Below are 16,320 nucleotides of genomic sequence, written 5' to 3' on the forward strand. Positions count from 1 at the left end.
TATAGGGGAAATATTACTTTAATGGCTGCACATTTCTCATCAGAAACCATGGAGGCTGAAAGAACAGAACTGTCAACACAGTATTTTATATCCAGCAAAAATATCTTTCATGAATTAAGGCAAAATAAAGACATTCTCAGATGAAGAAAAAATAAGAGAATTAAATGTCAATAGACCTGCACTAAAAGAAATTTTCCAGATGAAAAGGACTGATACCGATGTAAACTTGGAACATCAGGAATTAAGGAAGATTAATACAAATGATAAATATTGTGGTAAATGTGATAGACTGTTTTCCTCTTGGGTTCTTAAAAATATCTATGATAGTTGTAAGGAAAAAATACATTGTCTGATGAGTCTTATTTTTTATTTTTTGAGACACAGTGTCTAGCTCTGTCACCCAGGCTGGAGTGGAGTGAAGTGATCTTGGCTCATTGCAACCTCTGCCTCCTGGGCTCAAGTAATCCTCCCACTTCAGCCTCCTGAGTAGCTGGGACTACAGGAACATGCTACCACGCCTAGCTAATTTTGTGTATTTTTTGTAGAGTCGGGGATTCACCATGTTGTCCAGGCTGGTCTCGAACTCCTGGACTTAAGCAATCTGCTCGCCTCGGCCTCCCAGTCCTGGGATTACAGGGGTGAGCCACTGTGCCCAGACAAGTCTTATGATTTATAAGAAAATTATAACACAAAGGGGAGAGGGTAAAGGAATGTAAACAGTGGTAAGATTTTTCTACATTCCACTTGAACTGGTAAAACATTGACTTCTAAATGAACTGTAAAAAGTGAAGTATGTTTATAGTAATCCCTAGAGCAAATACTGCAAAACTATTCAAAGAACTATAGTTTAAAAAAACAATAAATTACAATCAGTATCAGAAAGATAACTGAAAAAAACTATATTTGAAAATTATAATATCAAGAAAAATCAGAAATATTCTAAATTGAACACAAAATTACAACACAATAACATTTGTGAGATGAAGCAAATGGGAAATTTATAGCATTAAATGCTTTTGTTAGAAAAGCACAAAAAGCCTTCTGATCAGTCTTGAATTAAATAAATAAATAAATAAATAAATCATAAAATCAATGATCTGAGCTTCCGCCACAATAAGCTAGAAAAGGGAGCAAATAAGCCCAAAGCAAAGAAAGGAGAAAATAGTAAAGATCAGAAATTAATGAAACTTAAAACAGAAAAACAGCAAAATATCAATAAACCAGAGCAGGTTCTTACAAAAGAGAAATGCAGCCGGGCGCGGTGGCTCATGCCTGTAATCCCAGCACTTTGGGAAGCCAAGGCGGGTGGATCACCTGAGCTCAGGAGTTCGAGACCAGCCTGGCCAACATGGTGAAACTCCATCTCTACTAAAAATACAAAAATAAGCTGGGCGTAGCGGCGTGCGCCTATAATTCCCGCTACTCGGGAGGCTAAGGCAGGAGAATCGCTTGAACTCGGGAGGCAGAGGTTGCAAGGTTGCATTGAGTCAAGATCGCACCACTGCCCCTCCAGCCTGGGCGACAGAGCGAGACTGTAATCCCAACACTTTGGGAGGCTGAGTCAGGAGTTGAAGACCAGCCTGGCCAACATGGGAAACACCTATCTCTACTAAAAATTCAAAAATTAGCCGGGCATAGTGATGCACACCTGTATACCCAGGTACTTGGGAGGCTGGTGAGGGAAGCTTGAACCCAAGAGGCAGAGGGTGCAGTGAGCCAAGATCGCACCATTGCACTCCAGCCTGGGTGACAGAGTGAGACTCCGTGTCAAAAAAAAAAAAAGAAAATCTATCAGTATGTTTCAACATATGAACATTCTAAAGGGGAGAAAAAAGGTCCTATCAATTATGCAGAAAAAGCATCTGACAAAATTCAACATCTGTTCCTGACAAAAAACTTCCAACAAGCAGAAATAAAAGAGACTACCCTCAATCTACTAAAGGGTATTTTTTTAAGCCAACAACAACAACAAAGTTATTTAATGCTTAATGACTGAATGTTCCCCCCTACAATTGGATCAAGGCAAAAAGTCCCAACCAGTGCAATAAGGCAAAGAAAAAAAGAAAGGAATTATCAATAAAAGAACAAAACAGATTCCTTAATAAGGCAAAAGGCAAATACTTGACTGGGGTAAAAAGAATTATTCTATTCCAGACTCTGTTATATGTCTCATAGTTTTAATCCTGGAGAGTCTGCTTTGTATGTTAGGATACTTATTAGTATAGTTGTAATCTTTGAGCAGTAAGTACTACTAATATTCAAACTATAATAAATGGGTTAAGGCAGCACAAAAGAATAATTTAAAAAAATAGTTCCCTAGAAAACAGATCCTGAGAATAAAAATATATAAACATATATACATGTACTTCCAAATGTAAAAATAAAGCTTGTCATGTAGTAAAAGAACCCAGCTGTACAGAAAAAACTTTAATTAACTTAAATAAGAGATTTGTTAACAACAATATGCCTTAAAGGCTAGAAAGACAGAAAATACTAGGAAAAAAATGCTTTTAACTAGCAAGAATATAAGGCATCAAACCAAACTAGAAGGTAAAGTGGAAATAATTAAGAATGAGTTTCAAAGAATGACGGACAAAATGTTTTAGAGAAGAACACAATTTGGCAGAATGACTACCTGTATCTAGAGCATATTTTGAAAGTGGAATCAAACAAATTCAATACTTTTTTCAGACAGTATTTTCTTGCTCTGCCTCCCAGGCTGGAGTGCAGTGGCAAGATCATCACTCACTGCAGCCTCGAACTCCTGGGCTCAAGTGATCCTTTAGCCTCAGCTGCCTAGTAGCTGGAACCACCACACCCAGCTAATTTTACGTTTTGTAGAGACACTGTCTCATCATGTTGCCCAGGCTGGTCTCAAAGTCCTGGCTTCAAACAACTCTCCTGCCTTGGCCTCCCAAAGTGTTGGGATTACAGGTGTAAGCCACCATGCCCGGCCAATTAATATTTTATATAAAAGTAAGTAAAGAGCTTAATTTTTCTAAATTTAAGACAAACATGCAGATTGAAAGGCAAGCCAAAATTAAATATTGCCAAGTCATTTTAATCGTCAGAATTAGAGAATCAAGTGCAATTACTAGAGTTAAAGAAGTCAAATACTCTTCAATTTGAAATCTTATCTGAGGGAGAACACTATCTGTTGAATCTCAGAAATCATACTGACCTTTTTTTTTTCCTTAAGTATTTCTGAAATTTAAAGAAATAAGAACAGACTCCGGCTAAATTTTCAGGTCATTTGCAATTTTAAATTTTTATCATAAACTGCTTCAAGCTGTTTGATCACTTCCACTGATTACTACACAAGAAATAATTTGCAGAATTTCCCTTACTTTTATATCATTTACATTTAAATACAGCCAAAAAATGCCCACAAAAATCTAAGAAATGTTCATTTCAAAAACTAACAAACAAAATCAAACTACAAGTATTAAAGTGCCCACAAAAACATTTTGGAATACCATGGAGTTGAGGCAGGGAGTAACAACTCTCAAACTACTTTTATTTAATCTTACTCATATTTAAGAATAAGTTATCTTCAACAGACCTAATCTAATTGTGGAATCATTTCAAGGTATTTTGAATAATCATATCATTTATAGATATCAGAGTGGAACAAATTTTGGATTAAGAACTATAATTATACTCTTAGGACATCTGCTGATGACAGAGGTTTCTCTGACACCAGTGACAAAGTAATATTTTCTGGGACCATTACAACATGCCTAGACAAATTAAATTTTTTAGCTTTATAACAAGAAAGCTCATAGAATACAATTTTTTGAAAAATTGGTTAATAGGTTATGTCACACAGGAAACCTAATTTGCCTCTCTGCCAAGGAAATTTTTAAACAAGCCAATAATTTAACATTATGAGATCTGAAGTAATTACTTTTCTACACGGCAAGCTCCAGCCCAGCCACCAGTACCTCCTTTACCATATCCAATGAATATTTTAACATGACTTTCCTGTAATGGTCTTCAGCTTTAAATGGATAGACTCTGACATCAATAATTCCTTAAAGAGGTGCTTATTCCACAAGCTGTTCTTGCTTTTTCTGAGGACATATATATGTATACAAGCATTTTTAGATATTAACCATTTTTAAGCTTTTTTGCTTAAAATCAAAAGTTTCCTTACAGTATGTTTCAAAGATAAAATCACGTTACATTCTTGGGGAAACTACTAGTTAAGACTCTAAAACGCATACAAGGCTGGGTGCAGTGTCTCATGCCTGTAATCCCAGCACTTTGGGAGGCCAAGGCAGGCAGATCACCTAAGGCCAGGAATTTGAGATCAGCCTGGCCAACATGGTGAGACCCCATCTGTACTAAAAAATACAAAAAATAAATAAATAAATAGCCAGGCATGGTGGCACACGCCTCTAGTCACAGCTACTCGGGAGGCTGAGGCATGAGAATCACTTGAACCCAGGAGGCAGAGGTTGCAGTGAGCTGAGATAGTGCCACTGCACTCCAGCCTGGGCGACAGAGCAAGACTCTGTCTCCTAAATAAACAAATAAAATGCATACAAAATAGTTATAGTAGTACCTGCAGATAGATACAGGGATTAAAGGAAAAGGTATCCTTAGGAAAATTCTATATCCTATCTAGAGAACCTCTTAAGCTCCCTCTGCTGGTTACCATTTAAATAAAGTAGGAAAAAATGTTGACCTTTTTTCTTTGAGGAGGTTGATGGGAGATGCAGGATGAAGTCTGAAGTTGATAATGTTACTGCTAAAATTGAAAGGGAGATTCTCTTAAAAGGGGGCTAAATCTAACTGATGACTATCTTCTGTAAGAAGGCTTTAAAAGGATTTCCAAACAGATTGGGGGAAGAGGGACTGAAAATAAGGGGAGTGATTGCCAAGTTTGAATATGTTAATCATTAAATTGATATGCCAAAATGCAAAAGGATTTAATATAAATCAACTATAAATGATTATGACTTAACACTAGAAAAATTAAGAATTTAAATATATTTCACAAACTTCACCAGAACAAAAAACTTTTATCACACTATTTAATCTACTTAGTTTCAATATTAAGGTTTATTTTTTCTTCCAGAGTGAAAGTAACAATTTAAATAATTATCAGGATGTATAAACGAATATCCATTCAGATAAAACATTACTGCTTAAAAGTGGCTAAGAAATATTTTGCATGTAATAAATATATTTCATGTTTAGGTTAACAGGCACCATCTTGAGAGCAGAAGTTTGTTTTTTTTTTTAACTAATAAATAAATTACATTCAAGAAAACAAGGTGTTTATATCTGAGTATATTATTAAATGTTTTTCTTCATATAGCACCCAAACTTCAAACTGTCTAGAAAGTATCTCCTAAAATATAACTCATACCTTAAGTAATAAAAATAAAGGCCAAGAAAAAAAATCAATTTAAGACAAAATTTACAGTTTATATTCTTAATTCCCCATTCAATAAAATATCAATTGCCAATTTAATAAAAGTAAATGAACTGTATATATGCAATCTGTTAGCACTGAAAATCTGAAATATATATTTTTAAAAATCACTCTTTCTGACAGTATTTAAAATATTGCATCTCTGGTGGCAAACCTGAAAACAATCAAGCATCTTATTACCCTAGTTTTCATACCTACCCCACACCCCATCACTTTTTATCCTTTAACATCCATCCAGCATTTTTTTTTTTTGGCAAATACACTTACTTATATCCCAAACACAAAACACTGACAATACTCCTTGGTAAACAAGGAAATCCCAGAATAGTCCAAGCCTACACAGCTTTGCTCCCAAAGTGTGGCACAGGCTAAACAACAGGAGAGAAAGAAACAATCAATGGCCCTTATTGATGCAGTCAGAATGCTCCTGAGAGTCCATAACTGTTTGAGAATTTGCTGATGTTATCCTTACAGAAGTTTCAGCAGATTTTGCAAACAAGTATCAGAGAATAAGTCTTTGATTGATAATTTTTCTATTTATTTCTGCCAAGGCGACTGAAAACACGAAAGCCTTTTCATCAGACAGGTTAGCATAGATGTCAATTTCCTTTTCCTGTTTCTCTGTTAAAAGAAAAAGGGAAAGTTTAATATAAAGGCAGTAGACGCAGTAAATTTAAATTTTTTAAAGCTTTCAAGTATTTCTTCAAATGACAGTATTATATATAATACTACAATATACATTAAATGTTACTATGCTACTGAACTAAAAAGTTTTTAAAATTATACAAAGGAGTTACTGAAATGAAGATTAAATGAAGACAATATATATTTCTATCCACAGGCACTCTAACAGCTACATCATTTCTCTAAGAATCTCATACATTTCTATCTCCTCACTGTCTCAATCAAAATGAATTTTCTCTGCTAGACGAAATTCACTCTGAGAGATGGTCCCCTTCTGAACATCAATGGTGACTTTATGAATACATTAACATATTCATCTTCATCTTCTTATACAGGAAATGACATTTATTTCTATTTTTCCCCTCTCGATTACAAATGTAATCCAAGTTCACAGAAAATTTGAAAAAGAAAATAAAAATCACTCGTAATCTCATGAGTCAGCAAAAATCACAATTAACATCTTGGTATATATTCTTCCAAGTTACTTTTTCAGGATCCCCTGATTCTATTTTTGTTTATTTTGTTTTGACATTCTAATCAAAGTTAAATGCATATAATTTACAATCAAATCATTTTTATAAAACTTGTTAAAAAAAAAACAGAAGTCCTTTGCCCCATGCACATTTCCCATTCTCCAAATGCAACTACTTTTTTTGTGACTACTTTTTTTTTTTTCAGTTGTTCCTTTTTGCTTTTACAAAAACAAGTCTCTAAGTAACATTTGTACAAGATGCTACTTCAGGGTTTTAGGCATTACTGATTCACTTTCCACCACGGAAAATAAGGGTTACATTGTTTTGCATCTCTTGCCCCAATAAACACTCTGCCCATCCCTCATCTTCTCACTATAATTAAATCACAACTTCAGTAACATCAATTTTCAGTGATTACATTATTATGCCTATGGTAAGTGATTTTTCACTTTTCCTTTACATTGTTTTCCCTGAAATGATTCTCTTTTTACTTGCTTAGTTTTCATTTCTAACTCAACCCAAAGTCTTTCCTAGATGTATAAACCATTTTTCAGGATGTTTACACATATCAGGTATTTTATCATTTTTATCTTCTTGAAGAAATCTCTCCAAGTCTTCCAACGTGCTCCAGTATGAAATGGTTGCTCTCTAGGCTTACTGCAAAATTATCATCTTGTGCTCTTTCATCAGCATCATGCTGGAGACTCTCATCTCTAGAGTCAGGTGGACCCACCTTTGTCTTGAATCCAAAGATCCTTTCTTGGTTTATTTCTTCATTTTGGTAGCAGGTAACTTGTAGGGGCTTCCTGAGAAAGGGAGTATTGGTAGCAAATTTTTTGAGACCCTGAATGTCAGAAAATATCTTTAGTCTACCTTCACATTAATTCATAGTTTGATTGAGTATAGACTTGTAGGTTTCCGCTTAGAACTGTGAAGGCAGTAAACTGTCTTCTGACTACTGGTGCCATTGTTGAGAAAACCCAATACCTTTTTTATAGTTATTTTTAAAATCAATGATAAATTTACATATAGTGAAATACACAGATCTTTTATGTGTTCAACTGGAGGAGTTCTGACAAACATATACAAACATGTAAACCATGTCACAATCAACATATAACAAATTTCCTCCAGAAATTCCTCATGCTTCTTTCCAGCCAATCCCTCTCTACACCTACAAGCAACCACTGTTCTGATTTCTATTACCACAGAATCATTGTCTGTTCCTAAACTTCATATAAACGGCATCATATATAGTATGTACTCTTTTGTGTCTAGCTTATTTTGCTCAACATGTTTTTGAAATTCATTGATGCTATTCATATATCAGCAGTTTGTTCTTTGCTGGGTAATATTCCATTGTATTAGTTCCAATATCATTTTGCTTTTCTTTTTTCTGAAAACCTGAAAAATTTTCTTTAACAAAAGATATGAGATATGATGACAAACTCTGGTATAATTTCTCTTTTTAACCATCCATTAGACTGGGAATTTGTAGGCCCTTTTAACAAAGAAACTCAATGTCCCTTCTGGTTGGAAAAATTTTCTTGAATAAATAACTGCCATTGTTAAAGTCGTTGATGACTTCCTTCTCCTCCATCTTCCATGTTCCTTATCTGAACCTTTAAATTATTTACAGATGTCAGACCTCACACTGGTCCTCTAAATTTCTTACGGTTTCCATTTTGTTTTTTCCATCTCTTTTCAATTGCTATACTTTCTGGAACCTTTCTTCAATTTTATCTTTAAGCCTTTTATTAAAGTTGTTCATTTCTGTGTATCATCTATGTTTTGGGGTTTTTTGGAATATTTTAAAGTTCATTTTCCAACTGGCTTTTTGACCTCTGCAATTTCCTTTTAAATATCATCTTGTTCGTTTTACAATTACAATTACTTCTTTTGCTAAAGATATTAATAATAGTTTCTATTTATAGTTTTTCTTTTCCCTGCAAAAACTTGCTTTTTTCCAAGTTATTTTTTCTCTCCTGTTGATTTGGTCTTAGATTTTCATACTATAATAGATGCTTTCTTCCAGATATCTGAGTAATTCTTGGCAATATGCTCATATTTAGGAGAGTGACCAAAGAAGCTGATTAGAAACGTACACATATGTGGAGCTTGACTGTAGTCATCAGATTAGGATGATCCAATTAGGCCACTTCTCTGTGAATCTCTAATGAGAGTATCTTTATTTAGGGCCTTTTCTCTTCGGTCCTTCGGATTCTCTAGAGAAGATATGTTCAATCTTTTTTTACCTGGACGCTAATAAGCCAAACTCAAGAACTCAGTATTTACTATGTCCAATTTTCACCTAGGCTTCCTGATCTTAACATGGTATCCTGGCTGTCAACAGACACCTGGTGTTCCTGAGACCAAAGACTGTATTATTTACCTTTTCAAAGGATAAACTTGGGGGATAAGAGGGTAAACAGTCCTAGCGGGCTATTCATAAAAAGACTTGCAAACAATCTTCTCATTTTTAGCCTCAATTTCACTTCTACTTCCAGACATAACTGATACACAAATTCCTGACTTTTAGGTAACTGTGTAATAAAAATCAGTTTCTTTGTTAGATTTCCCCAAAGGAGTTTAGAGCTAGATGTGTTTCTTCAATCCACAATCTTCAGCTTGAAGTCTACATTCATTCTTTTTTTTTTTTTTTTTTTTTTGAGACAGAGTCTCACTCTGTCGCCAGGCTGGAGTGCAGTGACGCGATCTCAGCTCACTGCAACCACCGCCTCCTGGGCTCAACTGATTCTCCTGCCTCAGCCTCCCAAGTAGCTGGGACTACAAGCATGCACCACCACACCCGGCTAATTTTTTTTTGTATTTTTAGTAGAGACGGGGTTTCACCATGTTGGCCAGGATGGTCTTGATCTCTTGACCTCGTGATCCACCAGCCTCAGCCTCCCACAGTGCTGGGATTACAGGCGTGAGCCACCACGCCTGACCCATTCATTCTTAAGTTCATTAATATGATGTTCAGAATTGCCTAACATATTTTAATCAGTCAAAATGTCACTTCTATATTATAATATTCAGAATACCCTTATATATAAAACGAAGACTTACATTAGACTAACCAAAAATTGTTGTTTAATGATTTGTTTTTATGACTTTATAAAGATATATTATTATGATGATGTCTAACAAGCTTTCCTTTTCCATTCTTCCTTCTTATTCTGTTTCAAAATAGAAAAGTCATTTTTCCCCCTTTGGATCTCTCATCTGACTAGATAGAAAAGTCCATTTTTAAGTTAGGTTTTTTAGACATATTGTCAGGTTTTCCTTAATTCATGGTTAAAATAAAGTTAAAACTGCTTCAAAATTTTCAAATGCTCTAAGAGCAAGGAATCAATAAAAACCAACTAAATAGCTATTTAGCACTAAGAAGCATATCCAAGAAATCTATTCTAAAACACAGACATTTCAAAAGTTCATGTTAGACTGGTACAAAAGTAAAACCGCAATTACTTCTGCACCAACCTAATAGTTCTTGTCCATATTATATTTAAGAGTACAATGGTTTACAACAAAGACTGGCTAACTAGGCCGAGTGCAGTGGCTCATGCATGCCTGCAATCCCAGCACTTTGGAAGGCCAAGCTGAAAGGATCCCTTGAGCCCAGGAGTTTGAGACCAGCCTGAGCAACATAGTGAGACCTCATTTATACTAAAAGTAAAAAAAGTAGCCTGGCATGGTGGCATGCACCTCTAGTCCCAGCTACTTGGAAGGCTGAGGCAGGAGGATCACTTGAGCCCAGGAGTTTGAGGCTGAAGTAAGCCATGATCACTTCACTGCACTCCAGCCTGGGTAACAGAGTGAGACCCTATCTCAGAAGGAAAAAAAAAAAAAAAAAGCAAGGAAAGAAAAAGAAAGAAAGAGATTGGCAAACTATAGTACAAGTACCAAATGTGGCCCACCACCTGCTTTATAAAGTATTACTGGAACACAGGCATGCCCATTCATTTATGCATAGTTTATGGCTGCTTTCCAGCTACAATGGCAGAGCTGAGTAGTTGTGACAGAGATAGTATGGCCCACAAAGCCTAAAACATTTACTATCTGGCTCTTTACAGAAAAAGTGTAATGACTTCACAGTCTACATAAGATTTCAGTTTGTGCTACAAAAATTAATTTAAGCAATTTCCTGCAATTTGTATCAAAAACAAAAAAATTAAAAGCATATCTTACTCTAGAAATAGCTTCCTTAAAATTTTTCTGTAATAAACAGAAAATGCCTAAAAAATATTTACAGCCAAATAAATGCTTCTTTTTTCAAGTAATCATGAAATAAAAGCTGAAATCCTGCATATATACAGTTCTACCACAAGTATATAGACTTCATTTCCCCAGCTAAAGACTGTCATTATCTGCTTTCTCATCTTCTCTCACCCACCACCAGAAGCATTCTCTTCTTTCAGCTGCATTCCCTCTCCTTCAACTGAAAAGAATGTTGTTTTCTGAGCCACGCAGTATTTCTTTTCCTTTTTCTCTGCTGACTTTTCTTTACCTAGTTTCCCTTCTAAAATAGTCCTCGGCATAGGTTTCCTGCACCCTATTGTTAAAGAAACATACAAATTGAACAAATAACTCAAACCCTCTGGAAGAGCATAATAGAAAGAGAAAAGCAGTAAAATTGCCCAAGGAATATGGAGTACCTTAGTACAGCCTTCCTAGAATACAGTCAAAAATGATATAAACCTTACTCCTTTAGCCATACAATACTAAGACACCTTTAACTTTGATAAAAACTAGGAATGGCTATACTGGTGAAGCTGTTTTCTAGCAATAGTAAATTTATTCAAATAAAAGCACATAAAGCAGAGAGAAATAGCGAACTGGTAGAATGTTCTTATTGTCTAAAATAAGTGAAATTTAGATTTATACAAAAAGCACTTGAGTTATCTAAGACAGAATGTCTGAAAAGCAAAGCACAACTCACAAATAGTGTAAGAAATTAAAAATGCATTTCAGTGAAGATGAAATCATTTTGACAGAGGTTTTTAAAGAACAATAAAGAGCAACTATCCCTTTAAATTAACTACTGGCTTGAAAGTCTCAATTTTAAAAAGGTATTTGTGGACATATAGAGGTTCATTATACTATTTTCTCTACTTTTGCATATGTTGAAATTTTCTGTAAGTTTTTAAAAAGATGCATAAATCAAAGAAAAAGAGAAACTGAAGTTTTAATGTCTAAAAACAAGTTATTGGTAGATATTCGTCAGAAGAAAGAAGACCTGTAAGGAGAAAAAGAAATATACTCTGGACCAAGAAGAATTCACCTACGCAAAAGCTGCCTCAGAGTAGGAAGCACACAAATCTCCCAATGAGCAATTAAAAACTCCACCAACACTTTCAACAGTAAAATTTTAAAACTCACAGTATAATAGTTTGAAGTAGTCTTAACAGAACTCAGACATGTCTTTAAAAGACAACAACAACAACAACAACAACAACAAAAGAGGTCCCAACACTTTGGGAGACCAAGGAGGGCAGACTGCTTGAGCCCAGAAGTTCAAGACTAGCCTAGGCAACATGGTGAAACCCCCCTCTACAAAAAATTAGCTAGGCATGATGGTGCACACCTGTAGTCCCAGCTACTCAGGAGGCTGAGGGAAGAATCACCGGAGCCCTGGAGGTTGAGGCTGCAGTGAGCCATGAACCGCGCCACTGCACTCCAGCCTGGGTGACAGAGCAAGATGCTGTCTCAAAAAAAAAAAAAAAAGTACAATCATTTAAACAGGCTTCTTCAGGATGTCATATACAAATTATCTTTGAACTCTATTATCATCAGTTTATAGCAAGGTAAATTTTACCTAACTAAGCCTTTAGGTTTCCAATAAGAATTAAATTCCTGTGATTAAAAAATAATAAGCATCTACCACAGAGGAAATGCTTTCAAACTAAAATATGAGTTGTGATTTTAAGTCCAGGAGCTCAATGCCTCCACTTTCTTCACTACTACCTAATTAAGATCCCAGATCAATTTAATACTTGAAAAAAAAACTGCTTGATTTGTTCATACCTCTTTCTTCCTCATGTTTTTTGGCAGATGCACTTTTAGGTCTTCCTCTTCCTCGTCTGATATGATCTGAATGGCTGTTACTTCGAGACCTCTTTCTGTTTTCTAAATCTTTATTTACTGTAGAATTTATCTTCTCTCTCCTAACTCTCTCTGTTCGCCTCCTCTTGGCCTCATGCTTGTTTTCTGTATGGATGAACAAAAGTGATATATTTTAGGGCTTAGCAAGAACTGTTTGCCCAAGTTCTCATTGTCTTCCTTTTCCTTTCTAAATAGCACTAGAGCATGCTTCCTGGCATATTTCATAGAACTACAACCATAACATATATGTCTCCCCCACACCCACATAAGAAAAAAAGAAATTCAACAGAATTCAGATCACAGTAACACATGAAGTAGGAGGAATCTTGGAAGAGAAAACAAGTTTCTTCATTTGGCAGCTTAAATTTCAGCCTCTACAAGTTCACACAATTCCATAGCAACCTTTCTGCCTTTTTCTTCCTGTTTCCAAGCTAAAAATAGTGAAATATTAAGAAAGGAAAAAAAATTGCATGCCTTTTTGCCCTCTACCTGAATTAAAGATTAAAATATGTTAAATATGCAAAAGCAAAAGTGATCTTAGAGATAATGTATTAAGGTTACAATAAAAATCAAACAGAAAGCATCCATAACAAATATAAAAACCCTAGGCAAGTGAGTAGTTTTTACTTTAGCCACAGATAAGGTAATTTCTGATATAAGAGCATGTTGTTCCATAAATGGAATAGCAATAGGGAAACTTTACTAAATATGGTGATTTAATTAGTGCAAGAAGCCACCCCTCCCACTCTAAACAAATCAAAATGTTGGATAAGACAAACAATAAACTTAAAGAAAAAAAAAAACAAAAACAAAAAATATGATACCTTGCTTTAACACATACCTGCACTCAAAAGCAAGAAAGAGAATTCCCCAAATGCCAAAAATCACAGTGGTAAAGGGGCAAAACAAACAGAAAAATTCATATTCAAAGAACTAAAGGGAACAATGTGAAAGACTATAAAATAAGTATGTTTAATAGACTGCTGTAAAAAAATTAAAAGTAAAATAGTAATATTATCCCCAAATACCATATCCTTGGAGAATTAATCTGAAGTTTCAAATTAGACATATACCAGATAATACAAGAACATTTAATTATCCCAGATTGCAAGAAAGTTATCAAAGACAAGCAGGGTGTTGTTAAAGACTTGGGCTAACATGAAGAGGCTCCCACTATTACAGGACAATTTGAGCATCAATAAAAATAATAACTGTAATAGATTGAAATATATCAAGCATATGAGTACATTAACATTAAAAACAAAAACTACTTGGCCACCATACGAAGATACTAAAGAACCAACTCATTACTTTGAAAACTTAAATAAAGGGCAAGAACAAAGCATTTCTTCTGCTTTTTCTATTTAAACTGTGCTACTCACAGGGTAACCAAAGGGCAAATGAAGAGGTTTCTCATATTAAAGCTAATAAATGAAGAAGGAATGACAGAATCAGAGTATCAACACTTTTCAACCTGCAATGAACTAAAGGTTCTAAGCACTAAACATCAGCAGGTACTAACATCACTAAAAGAGAGAAGCAGGCCAGGCACGGTGGCTCACACCCGTAATCCTAGCACTTTGGGTAGCCAAGGCAGGTGGATCACCTGAGGTCAGGAGTTCGAGACCAGCCTGACCAACATGGCAAAACCCCATCTCTACTAAAAATACAAAATTAGCTGGGTGTGGTGGCACGTGTCTGTAATCCCAGCTACTTGGGAGGCTGAGACAGGAGAATCGTTAGAACCTAGGAGGCAGAGGTTGCGGTGAGCTGAGATAGCACCATTGTACTCCAGCATGAGCAACAAAAATGAACTCCATCTCAAAAAAAAAAAAGAAAGAGTGAGAAGCAGACTTTAAGCACCTCTGGATAGAGGTACACATCACTACCTATTAAGTAGTCTTGTAAAAAAAAAAAAAAAAAAAAATTCCAATCTCTCCAGCCCTTAGATCTAACTTACAACTAATAGGAAAAAGAGAAGTTATTCAAGGAATATGTTAAGTGACACCATGGGGATACAAACAGCACATACAAATGGACAGGTGATGCCATTTCTTCAACATCTAACTTGCAAGGAGGAAAAGAGAAAATAATAGATAATAAGAGGGTTAAAAAAGATATAATCTAGCCAGGCTCAGTAGCTCATGCCTGTAATCCAAAAGCACCTTAGGCATTTGGGAGGCCGAGGCAAGAGTATTGCTTGAGGCCAGAAGTTTAAGACCAGCCTGGGCCACATAGCAAGACCCAGTCTCAGCCTGGGTGACAAAGCTACACCCTGTTCTTAAACAAATGATGGGGTGTGGTGGCTCACGCCTGTAATCCCAGCACCTTGGGAGGCCAAAGGGGGCGGATCACCTGAGGTCAGGAGTTCGAGGCCAGCCTAGCCAACATGATGAAACCCCGTCTCTACTAAAAATACACAAATTAGCCAGACATGGTGGTGTGTGCCTGTAGTCCCAGCTACTCAGGAGGCCAAGACATGAGAATTGCTTGAACCTAGGAGGAGGAGGCTGCAGTGAGCTGAGATCGTGCCACTGCACTCCAGCCTAGGTGACAGAGTGAGACTCTGTCTCAAAAAATAAATAAATAAATAAATAAGATAGCACCCATAAGCAATTTGTGGACCTTATTTAAAATCTCTTTTTAAAATTCTAAGACAATTTTTGAGAAAAGTGAAAATGTGAACACAAGTTGGATATTTAATAATAAGGAATTATCATTAATTTTTTATGTTATAATGGCATTGTGCTTACATTTTTTAATGTTCATCTTTTGGAAACATAATGAAATATTTATAACTGAAATTATATGGGATTTGCTTCAAAATGATGCAAGGGAAGAGGTATACAGAATTGTGGATGGGGCAGGGTTGGTCATTTTCTACTTTTGCATATGCTTAGAATTTCTCAAAAAAATAAAGGTTAAGAGAACTAGTGATAGATGAAGCTTTAAATAGTATGCCTATTAAAGTCTAACACTGAATTTAGGTTTGTTCCCCCAGCTACCCAGTCATCTCTGCAAACTTCTTCACAGCCAAACTTCTCAAAAGAGGTGCCTGTACTTTCTGCCTTCAGTTTCTCATCTCCCATTCCACTCATCAAATCTATTCCAGTATAGTTCCTATCCCAATGAAACTGACTGTCAAAAACAACAAAAACCTGTTATCAAATCTTAATAGACACCTCACTTATCATCTTACACCATCTCTCAAAAATTCAACAAAGATGACTACTACTTTCCTTGAAATTATTTTGCTTGATTCTCAGGCTCCCCCAGTTTCTTCATCTCATCAGTCACTCCTCCTAATCGCCTTTGCTGTGTGCCCTTCCCCCAGATGCTTTCCCAATCTAATGTCAAGGCCCCAGGATTCTGTCTGGAGCCCTCTTCTCTTACTTAGACTTTGCCTAGATCATCTCGTAAACCCACAGCATTAAACACTATTGTTATGACGGCTCCAAAGTTTTCACCTTCTGCTCTGATTTCTTCCCTAAACTCTAGACTGCCTACCTGACAACTTCACTTGAATGTCTCAAAGGCATTTCAAATTGTATCAAAAAAAACTCTTGATTCTCCCTCTCCCAAATCTGTTACTCCTCCTACTTTCATCATATT

At 35.7% G+C, this 16,320-nt stretch overlaps 1 protein-coding gene across 9 annotated transcripts in view; it reads right to left on the reverse strand.

The window, feature by feature from the left end:
* The window catches only part of C18H16orf87 (chromosome 18 C16orf87 homolog), a 72,701-nt gene that overhangs the window by 27,094 nt on the left and 29,287 nt on the right, over positions 1–16,320 (reverse strand). For 2 of the 9 annotated variants that reach the window (XM_054533847.2, XM_054533846.2), the window contains exons 3-5: positions 12,631–12,813; positions 11,000–11,158; positions 5,049–6,064 (exon numbers count right to left, since the gene is read on the reverse strand). In XM_054533847.2, the coding sequence (XP_054389822.1) occupies positions 5,946–6,064; positions 11,000–11,158; positions 12,631–12,813 (461 nt within the window). In that variant the 3' untranslated portion in view covers positions 5,049–5,945. Of the gene's footprint in view, positions 1–5,048; positions 6,065–7,333; positions 7,407–10,995; positions 11,159–12,630; positions 12,814–16,320 lie in introns of those variants that run through there. The other 7 variants (XM_054533851.2, XM_054533850.2, XM_054533852.2 and 4 more) reach the window with 5 other exon arrangements.

The sequence above is a fragment of the Pongo abelii genome, chromosome 18 (assembly GCF_028885655.2).
Source record: "Pongo abelii isolate AG06213 chromosome 18, NHGRI_mPonAbe1-v2.0_pri, whole genome shotgun sequence".
Taxonomy (NCBI): domain Eukaryota; kingdom Metazoa; phylum Chordata; class Mammalia; order Primates; family Hominidae; genus Pongo; species Pongo abelii.